The sequence below is a fragment of the Phoenix dactylifera genome, chromosome 1 (genome assembly GCF_009389715.1).
Source record: "Phoenix dactylifera cultivar Barhee BC4 chromosome 1, palm_55x_up_171113_PBpolish2nd_filt_p, whole genome shotgun sequence".
NCBI classification, from domain to species: Eukaryota; Viridiplantae; Streptophyta; class Magnoliopsida; order Arecales; family Arecaceae; genus Phoenix; species Phoenix dactylifera.
The window spans coordinates 32,589,936-32,615,560 of record NC_052392.1 but is presented as its reverse complement, the minus strand read 5'-3'; the positions used below and the strand labels follow the sequence as shown (position 1 = coordinate 32,615,560).

Below are 25,625 nucleotides of genomic sequence, written 5' to 3'. Positions count from 1 at the left end.
GCGAGCTTCCCAAAATGGTAGTACTGGAGTATCTCCAAAAGCCTAGTACAGACGAGCCTGAGCAGACCCTCTGCACTGAGTTCGAGCCAAGCTGGATGGATGAACTCACCAGCTACTTGCAAGACGAAGTCCTCCCCACCGATGAACGAGAGGCTCGCCGAATCAAGCGCTCCGCCACTCGATACATATTATATGAGGGAAGGCTCTATCGGAGATCTTTCACATCTCCCCTCCTCAAATGCCTCCGCCCAACGGAGGCTGATTACGCCATGCGCGAAGTCCATGAAGGAATTTGTGGAAATCATCTGGGAGGGCGAGCATTGGCCCACAAAATTTTACGCCAAGGATATTATTGGCCGACACTCCAGAAGGACGCTATGAACTTCGTCCAAAGATGTGACCGGTGCCAGAGGAACGCCAATGTTCAACGCCGACCTTCGGCTCCCTTGACTTCAATCAGTTCTCCTTGGCCTTTTGCCCAGTGGGGAATTGACATTCTAGGGCCACTTCCACTGGCCACCGGGCAAAGAAAGTTCCTAGTCGTCTCCATCGACTATTTCACAAAGTGGGTGGAAGCTGAGCCCCTCGCTCGGATCACCGAGCAGAAGATGCGGGATTTCGTCTGGAAGTCCATAATCTGCAGATTCGGGCTTCTCCGCATCCTCATCTCTGACAACGGTCGCCAGTTTGACAACATTCACTTCAGAGAATTCTGCTCCGAGCTTGGCATTGACCACCGCTTCACCTCGGTCGCGCACCCTCAGACGAACGGAGAAACCGAGGTAACAAACCGTACTATTTTGCAGGGTCTCAAAGCCAGGCTCGACAAATCCAAAGGACAATGGGTCGAAGACCTATACAATGTCCTGTGGGCTTACCGGACTACGTTCCGCGTCCCCACCGGCGAGACTCCCTTCAACCTGATATACGGGACGGAGGCTGTCATCCCACTGGAGATTGGAATTCCTTCTCCAGGAGTTGAGCATCACGACGCCAGCTCCAACTCTTTGCAGCTCAGAAGTAACCTTGACTTAGCCGAGAAAACAACGGAGGCCGCCCGAGTTCGTATGGCGAGGTATCAGCAAAGGACAGCTCAGTACTACAACGCCAGGGTCAAAGTCAAATCTTTCAGACCAGGGGACCTTGTCCTCAGAAGAGCTGAAGCCTCCTGACCAACTGAGCAAGGGAAGCTGGCCCCGAACTGGGAAGGACCATACCGAGTCGCGCGCATCCGCCGATCCGGAACTTATCAATTGGAGTCTCTAGATGGGACTCCCATTCCGCGGAGCTGGAACTCTGAAAATCTCCGCATGTACCATCAATAAAACCCCAAGGGGTCCCCCATTTGTTCAACTATGAATTTCATTCTGTGAATTTTATTTTATGATGATCTGCGTACTTATTTTGAGCTCACCGACACTCCTGATTATCTTATGGTGTCAGGTTTATTTTTCCTCCCCTGACCACGGTTGGGATGCCCCGATGCCTCGGGATGGAGTACCTGCGTGGACTCCCTGAAGATGTTCGTGAGTTCGTGGTGCGCTCTCCATCGACCAACGAGCTCGGCTCGTTCTCCTACCCTGACCACGGTCAGGATGCCCCGCCACAACGGGATGCCCCGATTCGTCGGGATGGCCCGAGACGTCGGGGTGCGGTCTTAAGTGACCAGACGAGCTCGGCTCATTCTCCATCGACTTCCATCGACGAGCTCGGCTCGTGCTCCATCGACTATGAGTTGCGGTCCTCTCTGACCAGACGAGCTCGGCTCGTTCTCCTACCCTGACCACGGTCAGGATGCCCCGAGACGTCGGGATGCCCCGAACTTCGGGATGCCCTGAGACGTCAGGATGCCCCAATATATTGGGATGCCCTGCCACAACGGGATGCCCCGATCCGTCGGGATGGCCCGAGACGTCGGGGTGCGGTCTTAAGTGACCAGACGAGCTCGGCTCGTTCTCCATCGACTTCCACCGACGAGCTCGGCTCGTGCTCCATCGACTATGAGTTGCGGTCCTCTCTGACCAGACGAGCTCGGCTCGTTCTCCTACCCTGACCACGGTCAGGATGCCCCGAGATGTCGGGATGCCCCGAACTTCGGGATGCCCTGAGACGTCAGGATGCCCCAATATATTGGGATGCCCTGCCACAACGGGATGCCCCGATCCGTCGGGATGGCCCGAGACGTCGGGGTGCGGTCTTAAGTGACCAGACGAGCTCGGCTCGTTCTCCATCGACTTCCACCGACGAGCTCGGCTCGTGCTCCATCGACTATGAGTTGCGGTCCTCTCTGACCAGACGAGCTCGGCTCGTTCTCCTACCCTGACCACGGTCAGGACGCCTCGAGACGTCGAGATGCCCCGATCCGTCGGGATGCCCCGAGACGTCGGGATGCCCTGGCTATAGGGAGGCTCGAGACGTCGAGATATGAGTTGCGGTCCTCTCTGACCAGACGAGCTCGGCTCGTTCTCCATCGACTTCTACCGACGAGCTCGGCTCGTGCTCCATCAGCCAACGAGCTCGGCTCGTTCTCCTACCCTGGCCACGGTCAGGATGCCCCGAGACGTCGGGATGCCTCGGCTATAGGGAAGCTCGAGACGTCGAGATATGAGTTGCGGTCCTCTCTGACCAGACGAGCTCGGCTCGTTCTCCATCGACTTCCACCGACGAGCTCGGCTCATGCTCCATCAGCCAACGAGCTCGGCTCGTTCTCCTACCTTGGCCACGGTCAGGATGCCCCGAGACGTCGGGATGCCCCGGCTATAGGGAAGCTCGAGACGTCGAGATATGAGTTGCGGTCCTCTCTGACCAGACGAGCTCGGCTCGTTCTCCATCGGCTTCCACCGACGAGCTCGGCTCGTGCTCCATCGGCCAACGAGCTCGGCTCGTTCTCCTACCCCGACCTCGGCCGGGATGCCTCGAGACGTCGAGATGCCCCGATTTATCAGGATGCCCCGATGCGTTGGGATGCGGTCTTCATTGACCAAGACGAGCTCGGCTCGTTGTCCGCCGGCTTCAGCCAACGAGCTCGGCTCGTTGTCCGCCGGCTTCAGCCAACGAGCTCGGCTCGCTCTCTATTCTTGGATTTCTCTGCCGACGTCCCCAAAAAACGGAGTCCGAGTAGAGAAGCGTCTTCAGTCGCCTCGGCGCCAGGACGCACACGGTACAAGGTACCCATTTACTTAATGTTTCTACGTTAATGTCTCTATATTGTCTATTCTATTCTTGGATTTCTCTGCCGACGTCCCCAAAGAACGGAGTCCGAGCAGAGAAGCGTCTTCAGTCGCCTCGGTGCCAGGACGCACACGGTACAAGGTACCCATTTACTTAATGTTTCTACGTTAATGTCTCTATATTGTCTATTCTATTCTTGGATTTCTCTGCCGACGTCCCCAAAAAATGGAGTCCGAGCAGAGAAGCGTCTTCAGTCGCCTCGGCGCCAGGACGCACACGGTACAAGGTACCCATTTACTTAATGTTTCCACATTAATGTCTCTATATTGTCTATTCTATTCTTGGATTTCTCTGCCGACGTCCCCAAAGAACGGAGTCCGAGCAGAGAAGCGTCTTCAGTCGCCTCGGCGCAAGGACGCACACGGTACAAGGTACCCATTTATTTAATGTTTTTACATTATCTATTCTGCTTTTGGATTTCTCTCTGCCGACGTCCTCAAAGAACGGACACCGAGCAGAGGAGCATTTTCAATCGCCTCGGTGAAGGGGTACTCACGACACCAGCACAATTATACCAAGCCCGGTGAATCCCCGTCACGAGCTGACGAGTATTCAACCCATTCGTTGGAAAAGAATCCGACCCGCCCCGGCAATGTGGGGCTCGGACCCAAAGTTTACTAACTTTGCTAAAAAGTCCCAGTGACCGCTTTAGGGCTTGGTCGAATTCTGGGCTAGGCTCGGAAAGACTCTCCGAGCCCAAATCCCTTAAGCACAAGCGTTGCTATATCACTGGTCGAAGGGCCGAGCAATGGAGCTCGGCAAGCCGAACCTAAAACCAAACCCTGTGGCGGGTAAAGCTGAGGCCCTAGAGCCCATATCCTCGGAACCTAAAATGGATCCGAGCAGAGAAACTTAGTAGACGAGTTTCCAAGAAAGTATATTCATTTCAAAAAAGGCCCGTAGGCTAAGTACAAAAATTCGGATTTAGCCCTTACAAGTATGGGGGGCCATCCCGACTTTACAAAAAATAACAAAAATTACATCAAGTCTCGAGCTCGACTACTTCGGCTCCAGCAGCACCAGGAGTAGCTGGTTCACCAGTCGGGGCCTCTTCGGCGGCCTCGGCAGCAGCAGGAGCGACCTCGGAGGCGACCTCGGTGACTTCGGGGATCGCCTCGGCCGCATCACCCCTCTCGACCCCTGCTCCCGGTTGGAGCAGGTTTACGTCAAAATCCGGGAGGAGCCGCCGCAATTGATTGCGGAAATCCCGGAAGCCTTGGATTAGCCCATTCACGCCCTCCTCTGCTAGGAGGTCGTGAAACTCCTCCGACTCGCGGAAGAGCCTTACCGCGTTCTGGGCTTGCTCCCGAGCCTCGAGCTCCCGAGCCTCGTGGTATGCGGCCTTCCGCTCGAGGGTTTTTATTTCCCGCTCGAGCCCAAGTGTCGGAGGCGGGCATTCCCCACCTCCTGCTCGCGGGAGGCCAACGCTAGCTCGGCTGCGGCCAAACGAGCCTCGGCGGCGCGCACTTCGGACCTTATTAGTGTGTGCGCGCCCTTCTCTTCATCGAGCTCGGCGGTCAGAGCTCGAATTCTTTTCTCGGATGCTCCAATTCTCTCTTGGAGCACCTGACGTTCGGCCTCGGCGGCCTGGTACCTCGCCTCGGCGGCCAGGTACCTCGCCTGGGCCTCCTCGTAACCGCGCTGGCACCTCCGGGTCCGCTCCCGGTAGTCTTGGACTATGTGCATCAGCATTTCCGTCTCGTGCAAGTGCTGTAAAAGAGACGAAAAGAAAAACATAAGGCGCTGCAAGTAAACTTTTTACAAATTACACAGATGAAAATTTTTACTTACCCGGACGGCGTTGCAGCGGGTAGCGTCCATGAAGGCATTGTAGCTCATGGACTGTATCGTGGCCCGGTCGGCCGGGAGCAGCGCGACCCGAAATACTTCACGCGCCACTCGAGGGTTTTCGAGGGCTGAATCGCCCTCGAATACCGACCAGGTGAGTGCAAGAGGCACTCGCTCCCCCGAGCCTGATGGGCCCGGAAGGCCAGCATCGGCTGGCCTAGGCGGAGCCGACCCCGAGGCTCCGTGACTGCTCCCCGGCTCGGAGCTAGGGGGCTGGGGTCGGACAAGCGGCCGATCTGACTGCCGCACGACTGAGGCGGGGCGCGCAAGCGCGGGACCCGCGGAACTCCTCCCCTGGTCAGCAACTGAAGCATCCTGCCGACCAGGGATTTGTGCCAAGGGCACCGGGCATGGGAGCACCACCGAAGCTCCCCGGGAGCCCGAGCCCCTGGAATCCGCACCCTCCCTCTGACCAGCATCGGGGTGCGCGGGGCGAGAAGGCCCCACCTCGGAGTGCGCAGGGCGAGAAGGACCCGCCTCGGCCACTGCTGTCGCCGGGGTCACTGGGGTCGCCGAGACCTTCTGTTTCTTTCTCGGCTCGGTGGGCTCGCCCGAGAGCTCGGCGGCCCTCTTCTGGAAGCGAGCATAGAGGACTTCGCTTTTAGTCACCATCTTTGCGATATCTGCAAAGGCGAACAGGATTAGAACATTAGAACAGTAAGGAAATAAAAAGAGACACTGTAACTATCCTTACCGTGGGGACGTGCCGAGCTCAAGCCCACGTTCACCAAAGCGTCCTCACATATGAGGCCGTTCAGTCAGATGCCGTCCCCGAGGCTGCGGATGGCGTCGAGGATCCCCTGCTCACGTGGAGAAAGTCTGGGGGGTTTGTTGATAGACTTGAGCTGAGCCGGTCCCCACCTGGGGTCAAACCCCCAGGATTGTGCAGAACCAAGGAAGAAGAATTTCTCCTTCCAGCCATGAATGGATGAGGGGGCACCATGAAAAAGTGGCCGACCCGCCCGAAGGGCGATATACAGCCACTCACCGTCTTCCGGATTCGACTTAAAAATAAAAAGCCGCCGGAAAACGTTGACAGAGGTCGGAATCCCGTGCAGTAAGCATAGTGACAGGAAACCGATCACTGTCCTCCAGGCATTCGGACCGAGTTGCGCCGGAACCAGCCGGCATACCATCAGCAACTCATTCACGAAGCCGTGAAGAGGAAATCGGAGACCGGCCCAGAGTGACTCTAGGTACACTCCAATCCGGCCTACCGGAGGATCGGTTACCCGATCCCCACGCCTGGCGGGTTCCAAGCGGAACCCGTGAAGAGGGAAAAACCACTCTTCGGTCATTTCGACCTCCAGGACGCTCATGGTAGACTCGACCTCACTGGGGAGAGAACCCATTGTAAGGGAAGAAAGGGATTAAGAAAGAAAAAAGGACGACCTGGGGAAGACGCCGGAGAATAGAACTTCGGACCGTGAAAGGCTGAAGGAAGAAAAGCTGGAAGAAGGCGATAAGAATGGGACAGAAGGCCAGGGGAGAGTTTATATAAACCTCCCCAACGGCCCCGATCGGCAAAAAGAAAAGCCGCACCCCGTTGAGATGACCACACGTGTCGGTCCAAAAGACAGAACGACGCATTTAATTAGGGCTAACGCTTCGAACGCCGAAGCGCCCCATCGGATCGTGCGGCCCCATCATGAGCCCACGGCGCGAGGACGCCTCGCAAAAGGTGTCCCAATAATAAGGCTTTTCGGAAAAGAAGAGACGCCGCCTATTAAAGGCATCTCGAAGCGTCCGATAATCCAAAATGCGCAATAAATTAAAATTTTCGGAATTCGTAACGACCCAACTGAAGCTACTTCCCGCGCTCCAGCTGGTAGCCAACTGGAACTCGGAAGTCGGAGGGTAGTGTTGGGGGAAAAACCCCAAGTCATACCGCCACGGAGGCGCGCGGCCAAAAAGCGCCGGCCGGAAAGGCACTCGGCCAAAGGGTGCCGACCAGAGAGCACCAACCAGAGGGGTGCTCGGCTAGAAAGAGCCGACCAGAGAGCACCAACCAGAGGGGTGCTCGGCTAGAAAGAGCCGACCAGAGGACGCCGACCAGAAAAGCGCTCGATTAGAGGGCGCTGACCAGAGAGGAAAGAGCGCGAAATAAAGGCGCTCGGCTAGAAGGCGCTCGACCAAAGGGCGCCGACCAGAAGCATTAGAAGCGACCCCGCCACAGGGCGCCCCATTGGGCGACCAGCTCGGCTCGGCACCCCTGCCGAGCCGATTGCCTTGACCAGATGTTCAACCCCTGCCTAACCCCCTGAGGGACTTGACAACTCCACTACAACCTGCCGCTATCTCCAAGCCGTCAAGGCATAAGATCTCCGCAGGTATTTAGCACGACCTGCCATTAATGCATGAGACCCCCTCAAGTCTCCGATGCACTCAGTCATTTAATGAACACGGCTCAAGACGATCTCCGGATCACTGAACCATCAAAGCGTATGGCTCTCCCTGACCGCCGGTTCATTCGGTAATAAATTCACTTACCATCCATGGACCCCGGGCCTACCACGGCCGGCGGTTCAACCACTCCAACAGGTCCGATCGACCATGACAACTCCCTGACTCCGGTCCGATTCGGCCTTATTCTCCACTACGCCATTAATGGGCCAAATCGTGCCCAATTATTACAAAACAGGATAAACCTCCTGTCACCTCCCAGGTAACAAAAATCCTTCTATAAAAGAAAACCTGGGGGAAAAGGGAGGGGAAGGGCCCGGACTCGAACCGGAGGAGAAAAAGAAACAACACAAACACAATTGAGCACAATATCCTCTTCATCTTCTTCACTCTCTGGCTTGCACTCTCCACATATTGGCCCCCTCTGACTTAAGCATCGGAGGGCCGGCGCCGGGGAGCCCGGCCACCGGCTTCTTTTTGCAGGACAGGACAGGACGCCCTCTTCGTCGCTCACCCCACTCTCCACAGCCTCCAGGAGGACGCCGCCGGCCGGCGCACCGCCGTCCGCCCTCCCCGCAGCGGAGCTCCTCCTTCCCCGGCTTCGCGGCGGCCCCCGGGTCCAATTTCTAGCAACAGTAATGATTAGGAACTATGATATTTTATTGATTATGAAAAAGGCCCTATCATAAATTATAGTGATTGGAGCACAAAAAATCTACAAGCACCATTTTAATAAGTAATGTGACTAAATAGTAAATATCTGACGATTACGAATATTTTAAATTGCACTTAAATTTTGTTTTATAAATCTGCATGATTTATACATACATGATTGGATTGCCACGATGTGGTCTATTGTTATGCCTATGAAATGCTTTATTTTATAGTAAAAATTTACTTTTTAAATAGTGCATTAAATCATGTAAAAACTTATGCTTGATCCGATAAGATAATGTATTGTTACTTTTTAAGTTGCGAAGCTCACGCTTCTCTTTATTTTTTTCAAATAAATAAAGATGCTATAAGCGGGGAGAGATAAACTAAGTAAAGGTCAAGATAATAAGCTCCAAACATAATAGCAAGCTGATAATAAATTTGGCTTAAGACTATAAAATTATGAGTTATTTAGCATTGAATAATTAAATGTTGGATTTAGGCGTCCTATACTTAGACTTTTTGTTTAATAAATTCAAAAAAAATGGACCACTTTTGTTATTATCTAATTACTTACGCAAATTTTTATTGTAAGTTTCATGCTATTGTGGGCAACACCTCACAGTAGCATGGTCATGCCATATTTCAAATTTAGAATGCGACAAAGTTGGGCATCAAGGGCATAAGAATATTTGCAATCTAATTCTCCAACTTGTAATAAACTATTTAGACTTAATTTTTATTTACTTAATGTCGAAAGAAGTGAAATCGTGTACCTGTGTGCTTACTTCTTCCACGAGTGATTGGGTCCATGTGGTGAAACTTCTAATAATTTTGTACAGCTAAAAGCAATAAATAATCCAACATTATCTAGAAAGTACCTCTGATGGTCAAGTCCAGGATGTGGCTCATAGCGCTTTGCCACCAATCTCGTCTTGTACCCATCAACCTTGGCTTAACTCTCTTTTTTTTGTCTTGAAAACCCATTTTATATGAATTGCTTTGTGTTCTTTTGGAACATTTGTGAGTTCCAATATATCGTTTTCCTGATTAATTTAGATAAAATCGGATATTACTAGAATAATTAATGCTTCTTGTTCCTCCTTTTTTTTTAACTTTTTCCTTCTTTTCTTTGGGAACACGTTTGGCAGAATTAAAGGCTTTACAAGCCTTATTCGGCTATATTCCAGTAGCATGACGTTGTCTCGTGCCCACAATTCCAATGGTCCCTCCACACACATTGATCATATGAATCACTAGAAGATCCGATGGATCCTGGCATGGGGAACGTCGAGATCAAGCTCCATTCCGAGATCTCCCGTGGTTAGTCACACGTCTGCATCGGGATCAAGGCCCGCCAAACATATCGGTAAGGTACCAAACTGATATACAGTACGCTTAGGCATGCTGCTTCCATACCAACACACCATTTTTTTCTGTAAAATTTTTCAAATTGATTTAATTGATAATCGATTTTTTAAACTTTTTCGATAATTTTAAGTTAATTTAATTTTTTTTGTTGTTTCCATGATTCCGGTTTAAACTAAATGATGCATTTTATTATTTTAAAATTATACAAATCATAAAACGATTAGTAACATATTGTATACTATAAGAAGCAATATGAAATATCCTCAAATCAAGTAGTGAGTTAAAAAATATCTAAATAATACAATCAATTATATATATATATATATATATATATATATATAAAGTACAACATACATACCAATATTTAAAATCTCGTCGAGTGGCGATACCTCTCGTAGATATCCGGATCATTAGCATAGTCAGGAGTTATATCAGTCTACCTCCCTAACCAAGGGGCGTTGTAGTCTTGTATGTTCATTCCATAAGGAACACACTCCAAGTTATAAGCACTCTCGAATCTCTTGCTGAAGCTCTATCTCTGAGAGGTGTCCTCTGGCTGATAAAATAGCTGTGAAGAAGCCTATCCAAATAAGCCGACAGCAAAATTTGATCCATAAAATGCTCCGGGCTGCGTAGGATAGTAGTCACTGAAAGATGCCTCAAACGCACCATATCCATATCTATATCCGTATGGGTTATAAGCTACATGTGGCTACGGGTAATAAGATCTATGTCTTAGAACCTGATACATCTATGGATCCTACTCCACATCCGAGATCATCTGCAGTTGCATCGTGTCCTCCTAAATGATCTCGAGGAGCCCGTTTTCTATATGCAATCGAATCCTCGTGGGCTCCAGATCATGCACCATAGTCCCTATCCTGTTAGTATGCATAAATTGGAACTCACCGGTGAATCGAAGACTACCCTACGGTTGCATCTCATAAATGGTGGTCTCTATCCTCTACTCCCTCCTGGCCAGCAGATTCATGACCACCAAAACTGTTGCTCTTGGCTTCTGAATCTGAGTGAACTGGCTTCTTCTCTACACTCTCCATTGGGGATACAGGTGTCTTTTGTTTTTCTTTTTTGGTGTACTGGCCAGGTACCTTTTTACCTTTCGTACTACTTATTGTCTGTTTATCTTTCGTGCCCCTCTCTGTCTAGCTACGTTGGGAGGATGTATATCACCCTCCTGACTAAGTTGACCAGGTAGCATAGTGGCCTCGTCTAAGCATCTCTCGATCATATCTCTTAGAGGATGTCTCAAACAAAAGAGTCATGTGGTGGTCGATTCTCCGGTAATTGTGGCTGGTCGGCTGAAAGGATGCGTGTAATATTACTTTTTGCCCTTTGCCCTGCATCGACTCTAGCCTTGCTGGCTACAAAACTGGCTGGTCGTGGAGACAATCTTCACTCGTCAAGCTCCAGCTCCACTATTGGCCCACATGCCATCGGATCATAGAATTATCCTCATCTTCAACGAAAGCACTATTGATCGAATCTGTGTATTTTAGCTCCACTTCCTCCTGAATGCACTTCGGCCTCAATCTCAAATTGTAGTGAATATATACAAGGTTGTTGAAATGCTTCTGTGTCAAACGATTCATCTGCTTGCTGTGGATGAGAGCGAAGATGGACCAGTTGTGCTCACAGCGACTCGAGGAGACCGTCTGAAAGAGGATCTGGATAGCTAGTCGCTTAAGATTTTTTACAGACAAGCAAAATAAATCCACAATTTAGCTGTAAAATATTTAAAAAAATTACATATAAGATAGTACCATATTAGTAACCATCTAACGCCAAATAAATGTCCTCATGATGTGTAATATATCTAAATTCATATTTTTCTTACTTACGACTGTTGCCAAGACTCCAAGTTAACGGTGCTCTTTTTAAATATTTTGATCTGTGAAAAAAAATCGTATTGTAATATGTTAATAATTGAATATACCAGTTAGCTTACATGTCTCTTAAGTTAAACCGTATAACTTCTGGTCTCAAGATCTCTCCTCCTGTATACTTTTTAATCAATGAAAGGACCCATATATGGTTATAAATATATTTAGTGATGGTTTGGGTTATTCTGCTGCATTCTACGAATCTTCACAATGTCAATCAACATATGGTCGATATAATGTGCAGTATATTAGGTCCAAAAAATATGTGGCCGCCACTTCATCAAGATCTCCTCGACAATCTTATATTATGGCCTATGACCTGTATGATATTCTCTTCTCGTACTTGATCAATCACCTATTCTATCAATTTGAGGTTGTACGTGGCATCGTGCACCTGATCAGAAGCATCAACCGATTTATGGAAGAAAGTCTTTGAATTACAATATGTCAAAAAGTTAATAATGCTCTTCCCAGTAGGACTAATCCAACCATCACATATCACCGTCAGTCCATATATAGGTCACTTGTTCTTGTATGAGGCAATCCATTTCTCAAGCTTCTTTTATTATTGTCAAGAAGCTCACCGTAGATGTCCTTCGGGCCTGAAGGATCTACACTGAAACCAGTAGCCTTTATTGCATAATCTCTCCTTATTTTGTAAATTTCGAGCTATTTTTTCAAGCTCCCCCAAAAAATAAAAGAATAAAATAGAAGAGAGAAAGCACACTTTATTTAGACTTGGATCTCCTTCAATCGTGCTAAATCGGTGTGACTTTTACCGTAAGGAGAATGGAGAAAGCCGGAGAGCTTAGAAACGATGCAAATTGAATGGTTTGCACCGAGTTCGAATGGAACTGGCAAGTCCTAAATCAGTCAGAACTGGTTCCGAACCAACCGAAAAAGGCCTGAACCAGTAAAACCAGTTTTCCATTGGGTCAGCTCGGCATGGGTCAAACCGAGCAGTTCAGTCTGGTTTGGCCTTTCTTGCTTCCATGCAACCCAATCACCACCATCGGATCAGATGGGCGTCCAGTTCAGTCCAGTTTCGGCCTTTCCTGCTTCCATGCGACTCAATCACCATGGTCCAATCAGATAGGCCCCATATCTCTCTTTGGACCCACATGATGACCATGGTTAATTGGCTTTCCAACTAAAGCTGATAACAGAGCAAAGTCACATTCATCACCTTCCATTTCTTTTGTTGCTCACTGTATCTCAATTCCTTTTATCTTCTTTTAGGGCAAGTCTCGATTCCTTTTATCCATTCCCCTTGTCATATTTATCGCTTTCCTTAATTTTCCTAAATTTGAAGTAAATTTTTGTTGTGAAGTTTGCATTAAAGTTCATCTAATTAACGCTTTTGAAACTAATTTTGCAGAAGATGCATTTTTGGAAGATTTTTGATGTTTTTGATACACACATTTAAAACACGATACATTTTCAGTAAATATTTAATGCTAACTATTTGACAACTGTCCATCTTTTAATCAAATATATAGCTTCTGAAACAAATTTAAAGAAGTAAAAATATCGTGTGCACCATTTGTCCAACCATGTTGATGTATGCCATCAATTATTAAGGTGTATTTACAGTAGGTCCATCATTGAGATTAGTGCAGGATGCATGGACTCCATGATAACGCAGCTCGTGATTCGTGGGAGCACCCCGTACTGTAATATTTTTTTAAAAGTAAATAAAATAAAACTAGATTCTAAGAAAATTAATAATTTCTTTTAAATATCTGAAAATTGATTAAAGTATAAAATAGTTGGGGGGTGGGGGGGGAGCATGAGGGGCTGCGACGATACCGGGAGGAGAAGCCGAGCGTTCTGACGCGGTACGCCGTCAACTAACGGCGCGACCGACAGCGCCTGGCGCCCCTAGAAGGCTCCAACGGAGCGGCAAACGGTCGTCACGAAAAACGCCGCCGTCCTCCCACCCCCAGGATTAAATCCCCCGCCACGCGATCCCAGCCGTCGATCCCATCTACCGGCGCCCGTCATTCCGTGTACCCAATCATTCGAGGAGGAGCATTGTCTGTATCCCGAGATCTGCCCACGTGTCCTCCTCGACGCGTGAACCGGACGGTGGGCCCCTGGGGGGAACGGAGTTGCGTGCCCAGCTGGCACAGATTGATTGGTTGTACAGCGGGCGTCGCCTCGTACATAGGCCACCGACGACCGAGGCGACAGCTGCTCTCTTCTATTTCAAAAAAAAATAATTAAAAAAAAAAAAAAAGAAGCAGCTGTGCTCTTAAATGGAAGGGGATGGAGCGGCCCCTCTCCCACGGTTTCGTCTTCTCGATGCCGCCCGTGCCCTCCTGATTTCGCCGACGATTCAAGCCGGATTCTTGGGCGAAACCACGAAATCGAGCCTCTAGATCTCGATAGCACGGAGGAGCGGCGGTTTCGGCCCGTTCGCGGGCGAAAACCAACGGCTTGTGGCCGTTTGTGGAAGGAGATCAGGTGGGGGACCTGGATTGATACATGATCGGACCGGATTCGATGAATGGAAGCCTAAAGAGGTAAAAGGCCGAGACTTTTGCTTTTTGGCAATTTTCGCTGGATTCGACGTGGGAATCGGGGTCTGATCGAGAAATTTGCGAGTTTTGAGACGAAAATTTCGTGCTTTGGAAAGAAATCTGGAGTTTTTAGGGGTTTCTTTTTCGGCTCTTGCATTTTTTGAGGGTTTTAATTCGCCCTGGGATTCTGCATTGGCTGGAGTCGAGGAGAGTTATTGGTTGCCTTTGTTGATTTGGGCGTAAAGGTTCTCTTGCATCAACGCCTCGTGAGACGTTGATGGTTGGCGTGGGAGGGGATTGTTGTTAGATTCTTATTTATGGGGGGCAAAGCTCAGTGGTTCCCGAGGATGTGCCGGTTGGAGAAGTCGATCGGATCTCATTACGCCGGGGAGCGGCAGGTGGGTCTGAAGGCCGGCGGCGACGACGTTGGGGTGAAGATGGAGAAGCTTAAGGGCTCGATGGTCTCGAGGTCTCGAGTGAAGCTCTGGACGATCCGGGCGACGACCACCGTGCTGCTGTGGACGTGCGTGGTCCAGCTCACGGCACTCGGGGAGATGTGGGGGCCGAAGGTGCTCAAGGGCTGGCCTTCTTGCTTCACCCCCTCCGATTCGCCTGTTCTGGTGAAACCCTCTTCAGTGGTCGACAAAATCCCTCCTCCGCCCAAAAGTGAGTTCTTCGTTCATCAGAAAATCCCCACATTTTCCCCATTTCTTGTTCTCATCTTTTGCTGTGTAGAATTAATATATGTTGTTATTTGTTGGTATAATTTTTTTAATTCTAAGCTTGTGTGGTATGTCTAGGTCAGCAGTGACTTTGGATTCCCGGTCTTTTAGCATAATATATTTTCTGGATTTGTTTATTTGTCTCTTTAAGGTCATGCTTTGTTCTCTTTCACCCAGATAATATTTTTAGTGTTTGTTAGAAATTATTGGAGTTATTGGTTGTTATTGCTTTCTTTTCGGCCAGCTAGGATCTTGTTGATGAGGATTCCTCTAGTCTTCTATCTTGTAACAAGAAGATGTGCAATTGTTGCTTACTTTGTGAAAAAAAAATCCAAAGAAGTTGTGCTCATACCTTGTGCTTTATCTGGTTGAAAATTTTATGACTTGTAATGATTGTTCCTCAATAGAAACTTGAAGTCTATTCCATCAATTTGTGCTTGGCTATGTGCTTCCTGCTTTTTCCTTGTCTTCTATCCTCGGGCAATTTTCAAAATCTCAAGAGGTTTCTTTGATTCACCTCTTACTGCTCCTGTCCAAGTTTTTGTGGTCTTACCTTTCTTTCCTGGCACACCAACCTGTCTTTAAGCTCCTTAATCACTTGGGTTGCAGATGCCAAAGCCATTTCATAGTTGCCCTTTCTTACAACGTAGAGGCAACTCTTATCATTTCTTTAATGCGTCTTCTTTCTCACTTGTGACCTCCTAGTTTTTACAGCATATCCTTCGCAATGCCCTGGGTCTCTGCTCTGTTCATTATATACATGTGGGACCTCTTCACCAGCCAACACCTCTAATACATACAGTCGAGCCTTTCTTGCAGTAGTTAGATAATTTTATCTTATCACAGTGTTTCGTTGCATGATGGTTGATATCAGTTCTGCTTCAGCTGAAATCATAGCTGCATTCCTTCTTCTTATAGGAATATATAAGAACAATGGTTATTTAATGGTGTCATGCAATGGTGGGCTTAATCAGATGCGAGCAGCGGTAAGCAATCATTTTCCTTTACTGTTCTATTTTTAATAACCTTGGATTATTTTTTGTGGCATTCCAGCTATACACTTTCTTGGATACTCGATGTTGTAGGTTCTGATATTGCAGCTCTTCCTTTCAGATTTGCGATATGGTCACCATTGCTAGATATTTGAATGTGACACTCATTGTACCGGAGTTGGATAAAACATCATTTTGGGCTGATCCTAGGCGAGTCTGTCCTTTTCTTTTGATGAAAAAAATTAGCTTATATTATCTTGATAGTTTAATTCTGAGAAGCTGATACAGTTAGTCCTATGTAAACTATCTTAACCTTCTTTTCAGACTCTATTTCTGCCATTTTTACTTGCTAAATTTATAAACCTTGTTGATATGGCAGTGAGTTTCAAGACATATTTGATGTGGATCATTTTATTAAATCATTGAGAGACGAGGTTCGGATATTGAAAGAACTACCTCATAGGTTAAAAAGAAGGGCAGAGCTAGGAATGGTATATTCTATGCCACCTGTTAGTTGGTCTGATATTTCTTATTACCAAAATCACGTAAGTTCTCCTTATTCCTTCATGATAGAGATAATATCATTATTGGCAAGTTCAAAGTAGAGGCTAATGGTTATGCTTGTCTTGCATACAGATTCTTCCTTTGATACAGAAGCACAAGATAGTGCATTTAAATAAAACTGATGCTCGGCTTGCTAATAATGGCTTGCCTTTGGAGATTCAGAAATTGCGTTGTCGAGTAAATTATGCTGCTCTGCGATTTACCTCCCAAATTGAAGAGCTAGGTAGACGAGTGATTAGAATGCTGCGACAGAATGGTCCATTTCTGGTCCTCCATTTACGGTATGAAATGGACATGTTGGCTTTCTCAGGCTGTACTCAGGGTTGTACTGAAGAAGAGGCAGAGGAGTTGACAAGAATGAGGTTTTCTTTCTTTCTTTTCATCCTTGTTCTTCATATTTGCTTATTTTTTATAAATTTTTTTAAAAAAACCTGAGTTTGATAGCATCATGAGTAATTTGCGTGCTTTGATTTGCAGATATGCATATCCTTGGTGGAAAGAGAAAGTTATCAACTCTGACCTGAAGAGGAAAGATGGTCTCTGTCCTTTGACGCCAGAGGAAACCTCTCTGATTTTGAGGGCATTGGATATTGATCGCAGTGTCCCCATATACATCGCAGCAGGAGAAATGTATGGTGGACAAAGGAGGATGGCTGCCCTTACTTCAGCTTATCCAAATGTGGTCAGTATCTGCAACAGTTGTTTACTTTTAATAATTAATGTTTGCAATATCTGTTCTATTTTCGATGTACTTATATTGTCTAAACATTGGGAAATAGGTGAGAAAGGAGACGTTGTTGGAACCTTCCGATCTTAGGTTTTTCCAGAACCACTCATCACAAATGGCAGCATTAGATTACTTGGTTTCTTTAGAGAGTGACATTTTTGTTCCTACATATGATGGTAACATGGCCAAGGTTGTCGAAGGTCATCGCAGGTATTGTTTTCCATATCTTTAGTGATGTATGTCTGCATTACTACAACTTAGTCGTGTAACTATAAGCTCCTGCATGGCTGGCGTTAACTGACTCTTTGCAGGTCAATGTTTTCTGGCTTATATTGGTATTTGATAATGAACGATCTGTTAAATTGAATTTCCATCCCCAAGCTTCATGTTGCTACAAATTCTCTTCATTTTGTATTCAAAAGATGCTTTCACTTTTTCACTTAGCTGCTTTATGACACCTCTACTCTTCACCTGCTAGAAGTTGAGAGCATTATATCCTCCTATGATATTGCTTTTTTTTTAAAAAAAAAAACTTGGGTGCATTTGTGTCTGCAGTTTTAAGTGGCTGATCAAATAACAGCTAATTATAGTAAATAAATCATGTCGTAGCATGAATCTTTTTTTTCTTGAAACCAGTAATATATCTTACGAGGTTTCTTTTGTGGGATTATGTTTCAGGTACTTGGGTTTCAGGAAGACAATCCAATTGGATCGAAAGCTCCTTGTTGAGCTGATAGACCAGTACAATAATGGTTCTTTGGGTTGGGATGAGTTCTCCTCGTCAGTTAAGGCTGCCCATGTTACTCGGATGGGAAAGCCCACAAGGAGGGTAGTGATTCCCGATAGACCCAAGGAAGAGGACTACTTCTATGCCAATCCCCAAGAGTGCCTGCATCAGCTTGATGAGCCATGGACTTTGTGAAATTATTGGAACCCTTCCCTATTCTTTCATAAATGCAGCAAATCTATATCCTTTTTCCAAAGAGGTCTCCATTGGACCCAACTGATTACAGTGGAGGAGGTTTGCTTCAAGGAGAGGTTTGAAAATTGGAGGAGGTCAGCTCATGCTGGAGGTGTTCTTCTGATGCAACTGGTAAATACACATATTTATAATATGAGATAACTTTATTTATACTGTTCAAAGAAAAAAAAAATTGATTCTTGTATAGAGGGTGATTTTGAGAGAGAGAGAGAGAGAGAGAGAGAGAGAGAGAGAGAGAGAGGAGAGAATCAGCCCATTGCAGGGAAATACCAGCTGCATGTACAACACAGCAGATTGAAATAGAGAGATGTCAGTTGTTAATCAGGATACAGGGGTCTTGTGGAAGGGTCCGTTCCCTCACCATCGTCATCTCCAAGAATTTTGTCTCCAAAATCCCTCAACCTAGTTTTCTCTCATATTAAAAATTTTTCTTTGCTGTTTTGTGACTCCAATCTATGTTATAACTTATCAGAAACATTTACAATATCCTCGCATTTCATAGATTGATTCAACTCTTGTTCTGTTTATTGTTTGTAACATTTTGTGCCATCTTTCATATACACTTTCTCTTATCTTATTTCATATAATAAACACTTCCAACAGGGACATCTTGTAAACTCAAGCAGATATAGTAACAAAAATTAAGATCTAATCGCTTGCTCATAAAATAAATCTTGCAGTGCGGTACATGCCGTGTCAAATGATTACTTTATAGTTTATTGAATTCAGATATTGGGGTCCTCTAATGGCCATCACTTCAACCCTGAACGCCATTTTTAACAAGTATTATAATGACGCAGGATGGTCGCTTACCACTTCTGCTATCATGATGGTAGACTTTTTTATGTGGGTGCGCCTGGTGGTGCGACGATGATGGTGACAAAAATCGTGTCACGGGCTGAAATCTGCACTTCGGATGGCGTCTCCGTTGAAGACTTTGCCGGATTTAGTTGTTTGGTCGAGTCCACTAATATGGTCTTTTCGCTGGAAGTTGCCCGCTAATGATTCCTTTTCGCGGGAAGTCCCCTTCCGCTCCCACCAATTCGAGCGTGGGTTTGAGTCCGGGCCCACTCACCAAACTCATCCATTTCTGGTCCCATTTTAGTTGTTGTAGTCGCTAAGGTCAGCCATCGTTGTTAATATAGCATACGACTCATTTTCAAGGAAGGCTCAGCTGTGACGATCGCGATCATTATTATATAGCATATAACTCATTTTCGAGGACGACTCAATTATAGTGATTCGGAATCAGAAATATGCAGACAAGAACAGACTAGTGCTTCTTGATATATACAGACTACTGAAGAATTGTGGCTTCCAACAGGCCACGCACGTTTACAGAAAAGCAAACAGTATAGCAGACTGGATTGTTTTCTATGCAGCTCATAACCTTTTTAAGATTTATATGGATGACTCGTGATACAGTGCCGTTATGTTTTTTGATTTTGTATGCTGCTTTTTGTTACTTGTACCTAAATATAATAATAATAATAATAATAATATAGCATGCGAAATAGATTGGTGGGGATGGTATTAAAATAGCCATCGATTGGGCGGCCACCATCTTTCCTTTATGGAACTTTTGGAGTTGATGCGCGGTGGGCGATCCGATGCAGCAATTTTAATCTCCGTCAGGCCTCGCCAGCGAATGGGAGATCGCCACGTGCTCCCGGCAGTGCACGAATCTTGAAGCGCTCTTCATCGAATCGCGATGCGTGCTGCAGGGAATCCGCGGCCGGCGGGGGTTTGCCGCGTCCCTGTCGGCTTTTTATTTTATCAATTAATTTGAAGATTCCGAACGGGTGGGCGAGAGAGAATGGCGGGACGGGCTTTTGTACGAACGGCACGTGGCGGAATAGTGTCGTTCGGTGAGGCTGGGAGTACGTGTCGGGTGGCGATGGGTGGGGACCGGTGAGCTCTGCACTGGATCAGAGTCCGGACTGCTAATCATGATAAAATATAATGAAGTCGGGCAAGTTGCGGTCCGAAGTGAGGACCGAAGCATGGCTTCAGCTTTATGCCCGCTGGGGTCTCAGAGGAATTCATTGGCTTAAAATTGCAACTCTCCGAACGTGGTACCTAACTATAAGTCACAAATTTTGTCTCTCTCTCTCTCGCGGGAGGTTAAAGCGGTAAGATGAGCTTTTGGGCCACCCCTGAGTAAGATTGTGGGTGGCTACGAATAATGCACTCACCCTGTAACCAATTGTGCTTATAGAATGGCCCTGTGGATGTTGTGGATCAGTGGTTGTTGCTATTTAGAACTCGTTTGGTTAGAATTAACAAACAAATAAAAATAAAATTTATATTTAGTTGAAGTTTTTGTTAAAATAAATAAAGGAATAGTTTTTTTTATAGAAATAAGATTCATACATTTTATGGAAAAGGAAAACTTATATGAATATAATCAGAAAGTCGAATTTCTACTGGCTGAGAATTAGAAAAAAAAATTTCTAAAAATGCCCTTAAGCTTTTAAAGATAGAATGGGATAAATAGTTTTTATGTTAAATATATAATAAATAATTTTAAATAATTTTTTTCAAAAAAGTAGATGCTTAATCAAGCATAAGGTACTCTAACCAAACATACAAAAACAACTTTTTTTTTTATGAACCAAATATGTCCTTTAAGGTAAGATAGGTAGAAGAAAATGAACGTGGAAAGCAATACATAGGGAGGTGATGACAAAAAGGGAATACTAGCTAACATCAGCTACCATCTTGGATACACGTAACATCTGGAAATGGCAAACTAATGAGAGAGAAATGAGAGATGTTGCAAGTCGAAAGTTTGGAGAGAGATTTGAGATCCTGGCTTTCTACTGCTTTAGTGATTTTTTGGGCGACAATGATTTTCCACTAAGCTCTTTCTTGTGCTTCTTGCAATTCTGCCTGCTGACGAAGCCAAAGCAAATTTGTTACTAAACATTATTTTTTCTAAAATCTCAAAATAAATGATCATGGAATGTTGTGATCTGCAAATAGGTCCTCTCAAGCTCTAGTGTGAGCAAAAGAGAACTCGAACGCTTATTTAGTCAAATGTCTCAATACGTAATATATAAATTAAATGCTTTAGAAGTACATATGTGAAACTTTTTAAAACATATTCCGCCCGCTTCATTAGATGACAAATCTTAATTTTCAATCTAAGCTTGCGGGCAACTGCAACAAATGGCAGTTAAAAAAGGATTGCTTGAGGGTGGCAATTGGTTTTTTTTTTAAAGAAAAGTGACAATTGGTAAACTCTCTTGGAAGGGACCTAGTTCCAATCTCACCATCATCAGATATTCAAATAGACTTCCATCCATTCTTGCTACGCAATCCTTTTTTACTCTTTTTTCTTAAAAAAATTAGATGAGTCGTATAATACATTCCCAAGAGTTTAAAAGCAAAATGTCTCGAAGAGGAGATGGTAAGACTGCACCATCCATCCACAGTATTTTGTTGGAATATTATGCAACAAAAGAAGCAACTCAATCTACTGCTGCTTTTTAATTACGTAATCTATTTTGTTACAGGAAACTTGCATTTGAAGGTGCATGAGGCGATCATCAAATGGACAATAGTAATGCATGCTAATTTAACATATCTAATTAGAAGAAGATGAAGTAGGAAATGCTCCTGTTCTCCTGGCTGCGAACCTTGGTGTGAAGAAATAGAACTTCAAATATTCTGACCACTAGCTGCCATTATTCAGTTCCAACCTTTTTTCTCTTTGTTTTTTTAAAGTATACAACTACACATGTAACCAGTGGAGGCAAGATGGAAAAGGATGGTCGACCTTAGAATTTTAGTTAAAAGAATAGATATTCTCTAGTCCAACCTCCAGTATAAAGCTATATAGTTCGTAACTGCCTCATAATAAGCTCGCTTTACAGCAAGGAAACCATGACGCTTGCTTGTGCCAGGAGAAAACGGCCTACGAAAGTTGTTTCAGTTTCTAGTGGCCCAAGGAATCATGCCTATACGATGCCTTTTCTTTCTCTCTTTTTCTCTGTTCTATATGCTCATAATTGCTGCTTCTTCTGCTTGTTGGAAATATATATAGCTTAGCAATTAGAAATTCCCGGAATCCTGCTTGCAAAGCTAAAGCAACTTAGTTTAATGGAAACTAAGAAGTAGATGAAACAAAGCTAAGAAGAAGCCATCAAAAACCAAAATGGTGAGCATGTGCTCTTTCTCATGTTCTTTTTTGTTAGAAGCCAATTGGGTCTGACCTGGCTCTAGAAGCATGAGGCTCGAGATAGTGCACTCATGTGCTGAAGAAAACTCATACTTATTAGCGAAAAATAAATGCATTACGAAAAAGAAAATGGAAATTTTTCGGCCTCGTCATCGAAGGTGGCAATCAGATCGGCTATGTCTGGAAAAAAAATGGGACGATAGATTGGTATTTATCTTAAGAAGCTATAGCTAGTTGCGTATTGCATTTAGTTGTGTGATTTCGCTATTAGCTGCTGGATATCTTCATTATTTTGTATGATTGATGAGGGCCTTCAGTCAAGTCAAAGGACCACAAACACATGGTTGTAAATTGTAACAAGTAATCCTCATTGACCTGGCTTGATAATCTTGCCATCTTTCATATTAAGCATACCGTGTTACTTAGTTTTTGAGATGACATGAAGTTTGAGTGCTAAGTTTATCTAATTCTTGCAAAATAGACGACTGCATACATTTCAACTATATGAAGTCGATGGAAATTTATGTTCGAGTGTCGACACATCTTTGCTCCTCCAATCTTTCTCCTTCCAACTTATCTGATCTTCAGTTCGTTGTTCTTTTATGTCACTCTTATCAACAAAGGCATAAAAAAAGCCATGCCTTTGACCATTCTAGGCTTTGTTGTCCATGGTACATATTAGGTTAAACTACTTCCAATGGAGCCATTTGCGATGAGCAAAACCTCCTTTTAAAAGGCAGCCGTTTTGCAGACTCTTTTCCCTCCCTTCATCTCTCTCCAACTGCCTCCTACAGTACATGATTCCTACCATGAATAGTTATAGCAATCCATTTGCAAAGTAGTGTAACAACTTAGAACCTCACCTAAAATGGCTAGCTGGAAGATATTATTTGGGTTTCGTAATCCTGTATAAGTACCCAAAATCTACCTAGCGAATAATCGATGTAGGACAAAACACGCACCCGCATAGGTCCTTACAAATAGTGCAACGTGCGATGTCTCATTTCATCAAACACCAAAATTGCCTTGTTTGGAGAAATAAATACAACCACTCCGAGGAGGCCAATTCCTATAGGAACTGATGCATTCAAGGATCCATGCATTAATTTATTAGCCACACGCTGAACAAATGATCCAATCCCAGCTGCACAAATTGCCATGTCAATACATAACGCTGCATGCACGCCCACCAAGTGGATGCATGCAAATTGAACATTGGGCCAACTTGAGTCAAGTACGGTTTGATTTGAGTTAGATCAAGTTCCATAACAACCAATAAATGAAACCTTCACCCATACTCCACCCAACCCAATTTCAGGTCACATAAGCCGTCTCTGGACTCACTGATTCCATGACCTACTCCTCTGTGGCCCAACCCAAACCAATGCATCATCCATTACTTTATATATTACCTGACCTTGTTATGACGCCAACCCTAGAAGTCTAACCATACTTAGGACTTATTTGGCTCGCGAAGAGAAGGAACAAAAGTGTGGTCAAAAAAAAAAAAAAAGTTGTTTTATATTTGGTTGGATTTTTTAAATAAAAGAGAGATAGAAAAGTAGCTTTTCTAATATTTAATGAAAAAGAAAAACTTATATGAGATATGAGAAAGTTCAGTTCCCACTGAGAATCGAGATAATTTTTTTTTCTAAAAGTGCTCTTAAACTTTTTAGATAAAATGGGATAAATTTTTTTCTTTTATTAAAGGCATGATAGGTATTTTATATAAATTTCGAGAAAAGTAGATACTCTACCAAACGTAAGCCACGACATATTTCTATGGTCAACCAAACATTCAAAAACTACTTTTTCAGGCATCATATGCTCGAGCATCATGTTATTAGAAAAAAATATTCCAGTGAGGAGAAATTATTCCTACGAACCAAATGAGTACTTCAAATCCTAACTTATGACTATGGTGTAACCAAAAAAAAAAAAAAAAACACACACACACACACACACCTGAAAATATATAATATGAGTCGGGTAAAAGCTATATTCATACTCCGGCGCATTAATATTTGGAAAACAATGTTGATCCCAATGTGGTTCAAATTGAAAAGGCCCACTACTCTTATAATGCTTACCCAAATTCATGGGCCTACAAAAAATGCGCTTCAAAAGTTATCATATGAGTTGGCCCAGAACTCTGACCCATACTTTCAGGTTTACAAGGACTGTTAAAAGTTGATAAACCATGGATCAAAGCCTGGCCCACGGTCAGATTTTATCAATGTATGAATGGTTATTTGAAATCATCTGAAAAGTGGATCGCTGCCTCCCTTCGGGCATGTTTGGCATTGCCTTAAAAAAGTGCTTTTATGACTTTTAAAGAAAAAAAAAAAAAAAACTGTTTGGTAACATCTTCTAAAAGTGCTTCTAGAAGTAGAAAATGTCAAAAAAAAAAAAAAATCTACTCAGAAGCTAAAAAGATCACTAGACCCGATGAGAATCACTCTAGTTACTGTGGGAGGGGACTGAACACATACGGGAGTCAGATCATCCCATCAAAAATCTGAGTCGCACATCAAACTTCAAAGGTCCTAGCTTGTCTATATAGTATTTGATTGACATACCTGCTTTTGAAAATCGGATAATTTTTTGACTTCTACCATGTGGCACCACCCTACAAGAATGTGGCATACCAAGCCATCAAGATCAAATTTCATAATTTGGATCTCGAAATGAACTGGCCACAAAAAAAAAAAAAAGATCAATAAAAGTTTTGACCAGGTATATCTCTCAATTAGAAAGAATTAACATAGAAGTCTAGATGTACCTCATATGAGGTTTTAGTTTTTCTATGATTATTTTTACTAGTCATATCTATTTATAAAAGATATAGGCTCTTTTAAGACCTACAAGGACAAATGCCACTGGTATAAATAGAGACTTATAGCTCACTATTATTGTTTATTAATGAAAGAAAATGACACCTAGATTCTACTTTTGACCATGTTTTAATTTTTTTTTTTAAAAAAAAAAACTTCAAGTTAAATGGGTCGCAGAAAAAAATATTTCTTGATCAGATCATACTTTTTTTATAGAGAATAAGCAATACTCAAATAGAGTGCTGGTGATCCAAATAGGACTAGATGCATCTGTTCGCCTATAATTTTGTGTGAATCAACCCTGCTTATAATGCCCATGTTCTTTCTCCCGTCCAAATACTCCACCCAAGTTCTTCAAGGAACCTCATATTATAATATCCTTGTAGGCTAGAAGTCAAGGTCCACAGCAAGAAAAACCATGCTCATGACGATTAACTAGAAACAAAACTTGATCTTGTGCTTAGAAAACTTGAGCTCAAACTGACTAACCAGATATGCAATATTAACTTAATTTGGTCTAGCTATCAACCAAAACCTAACCTAACTCCAAATATTTTAACTCAAAAATTTTTGACATAGTTTCAATTTTGAACTCCTCTTGGTTTTCAACCATTTGTTTTCTCATATTTTAACTCTCAAAGACCAGCGAGGCTTGTTTATCTGCCTGTAATTGGATAGATGTCAATTCTAA

General features: G+C 44.5%; 1 protein-coding gene across 2 annotated transcripts; it reads left to right on the top strand.

The window, feature by feature from the left end:
* The first annotated feature begins 13,649 nt into the window (after nt 1–13,649).
* On the top strand, nt 13,650–19,138 carry LOC103706560 (rhamnogalacturonan I rhamnosyltransferase 1). Of its 2 annotated transcripts, XR_005514267.1 has the most exons (9): nt 13,650–14,596; nt 15,571–15,638; nt 15,766–15,854; nt 16,024–16,189; nt 16,281–16,570; nt 16,686–16,890; nt 16,988–17,145; nt 17,614–18,028; nt 18,718–19,138. XR_005514267.1 is itself a non-coding variant. In XM_008790696.4 (8 exons), the coding sequence occupies exons 1-8, from the start codon at nt 14,248–14,250 to the stop codon at nt 17,855–17,857; spliced, it is 1,569 nt and encodes a 522-aa protein (XP_008788918.1). In that variant the 5' UTR covers nt 13,650–14,247; the 3' UTR covers nt 17,858–18,442. The 2 variants fall into 2 exon arrangements, 1 of the variants encoding a protein (XP_008788918.1); XM_008790696.4 differs by lacking the exon at nt 18,718–19,138 and having other exon boundaries at nt 17,614–18,442.
* The last annotated feature ends 6,487 nt before the right edge of the window (nt 19,139–25,625 follow it).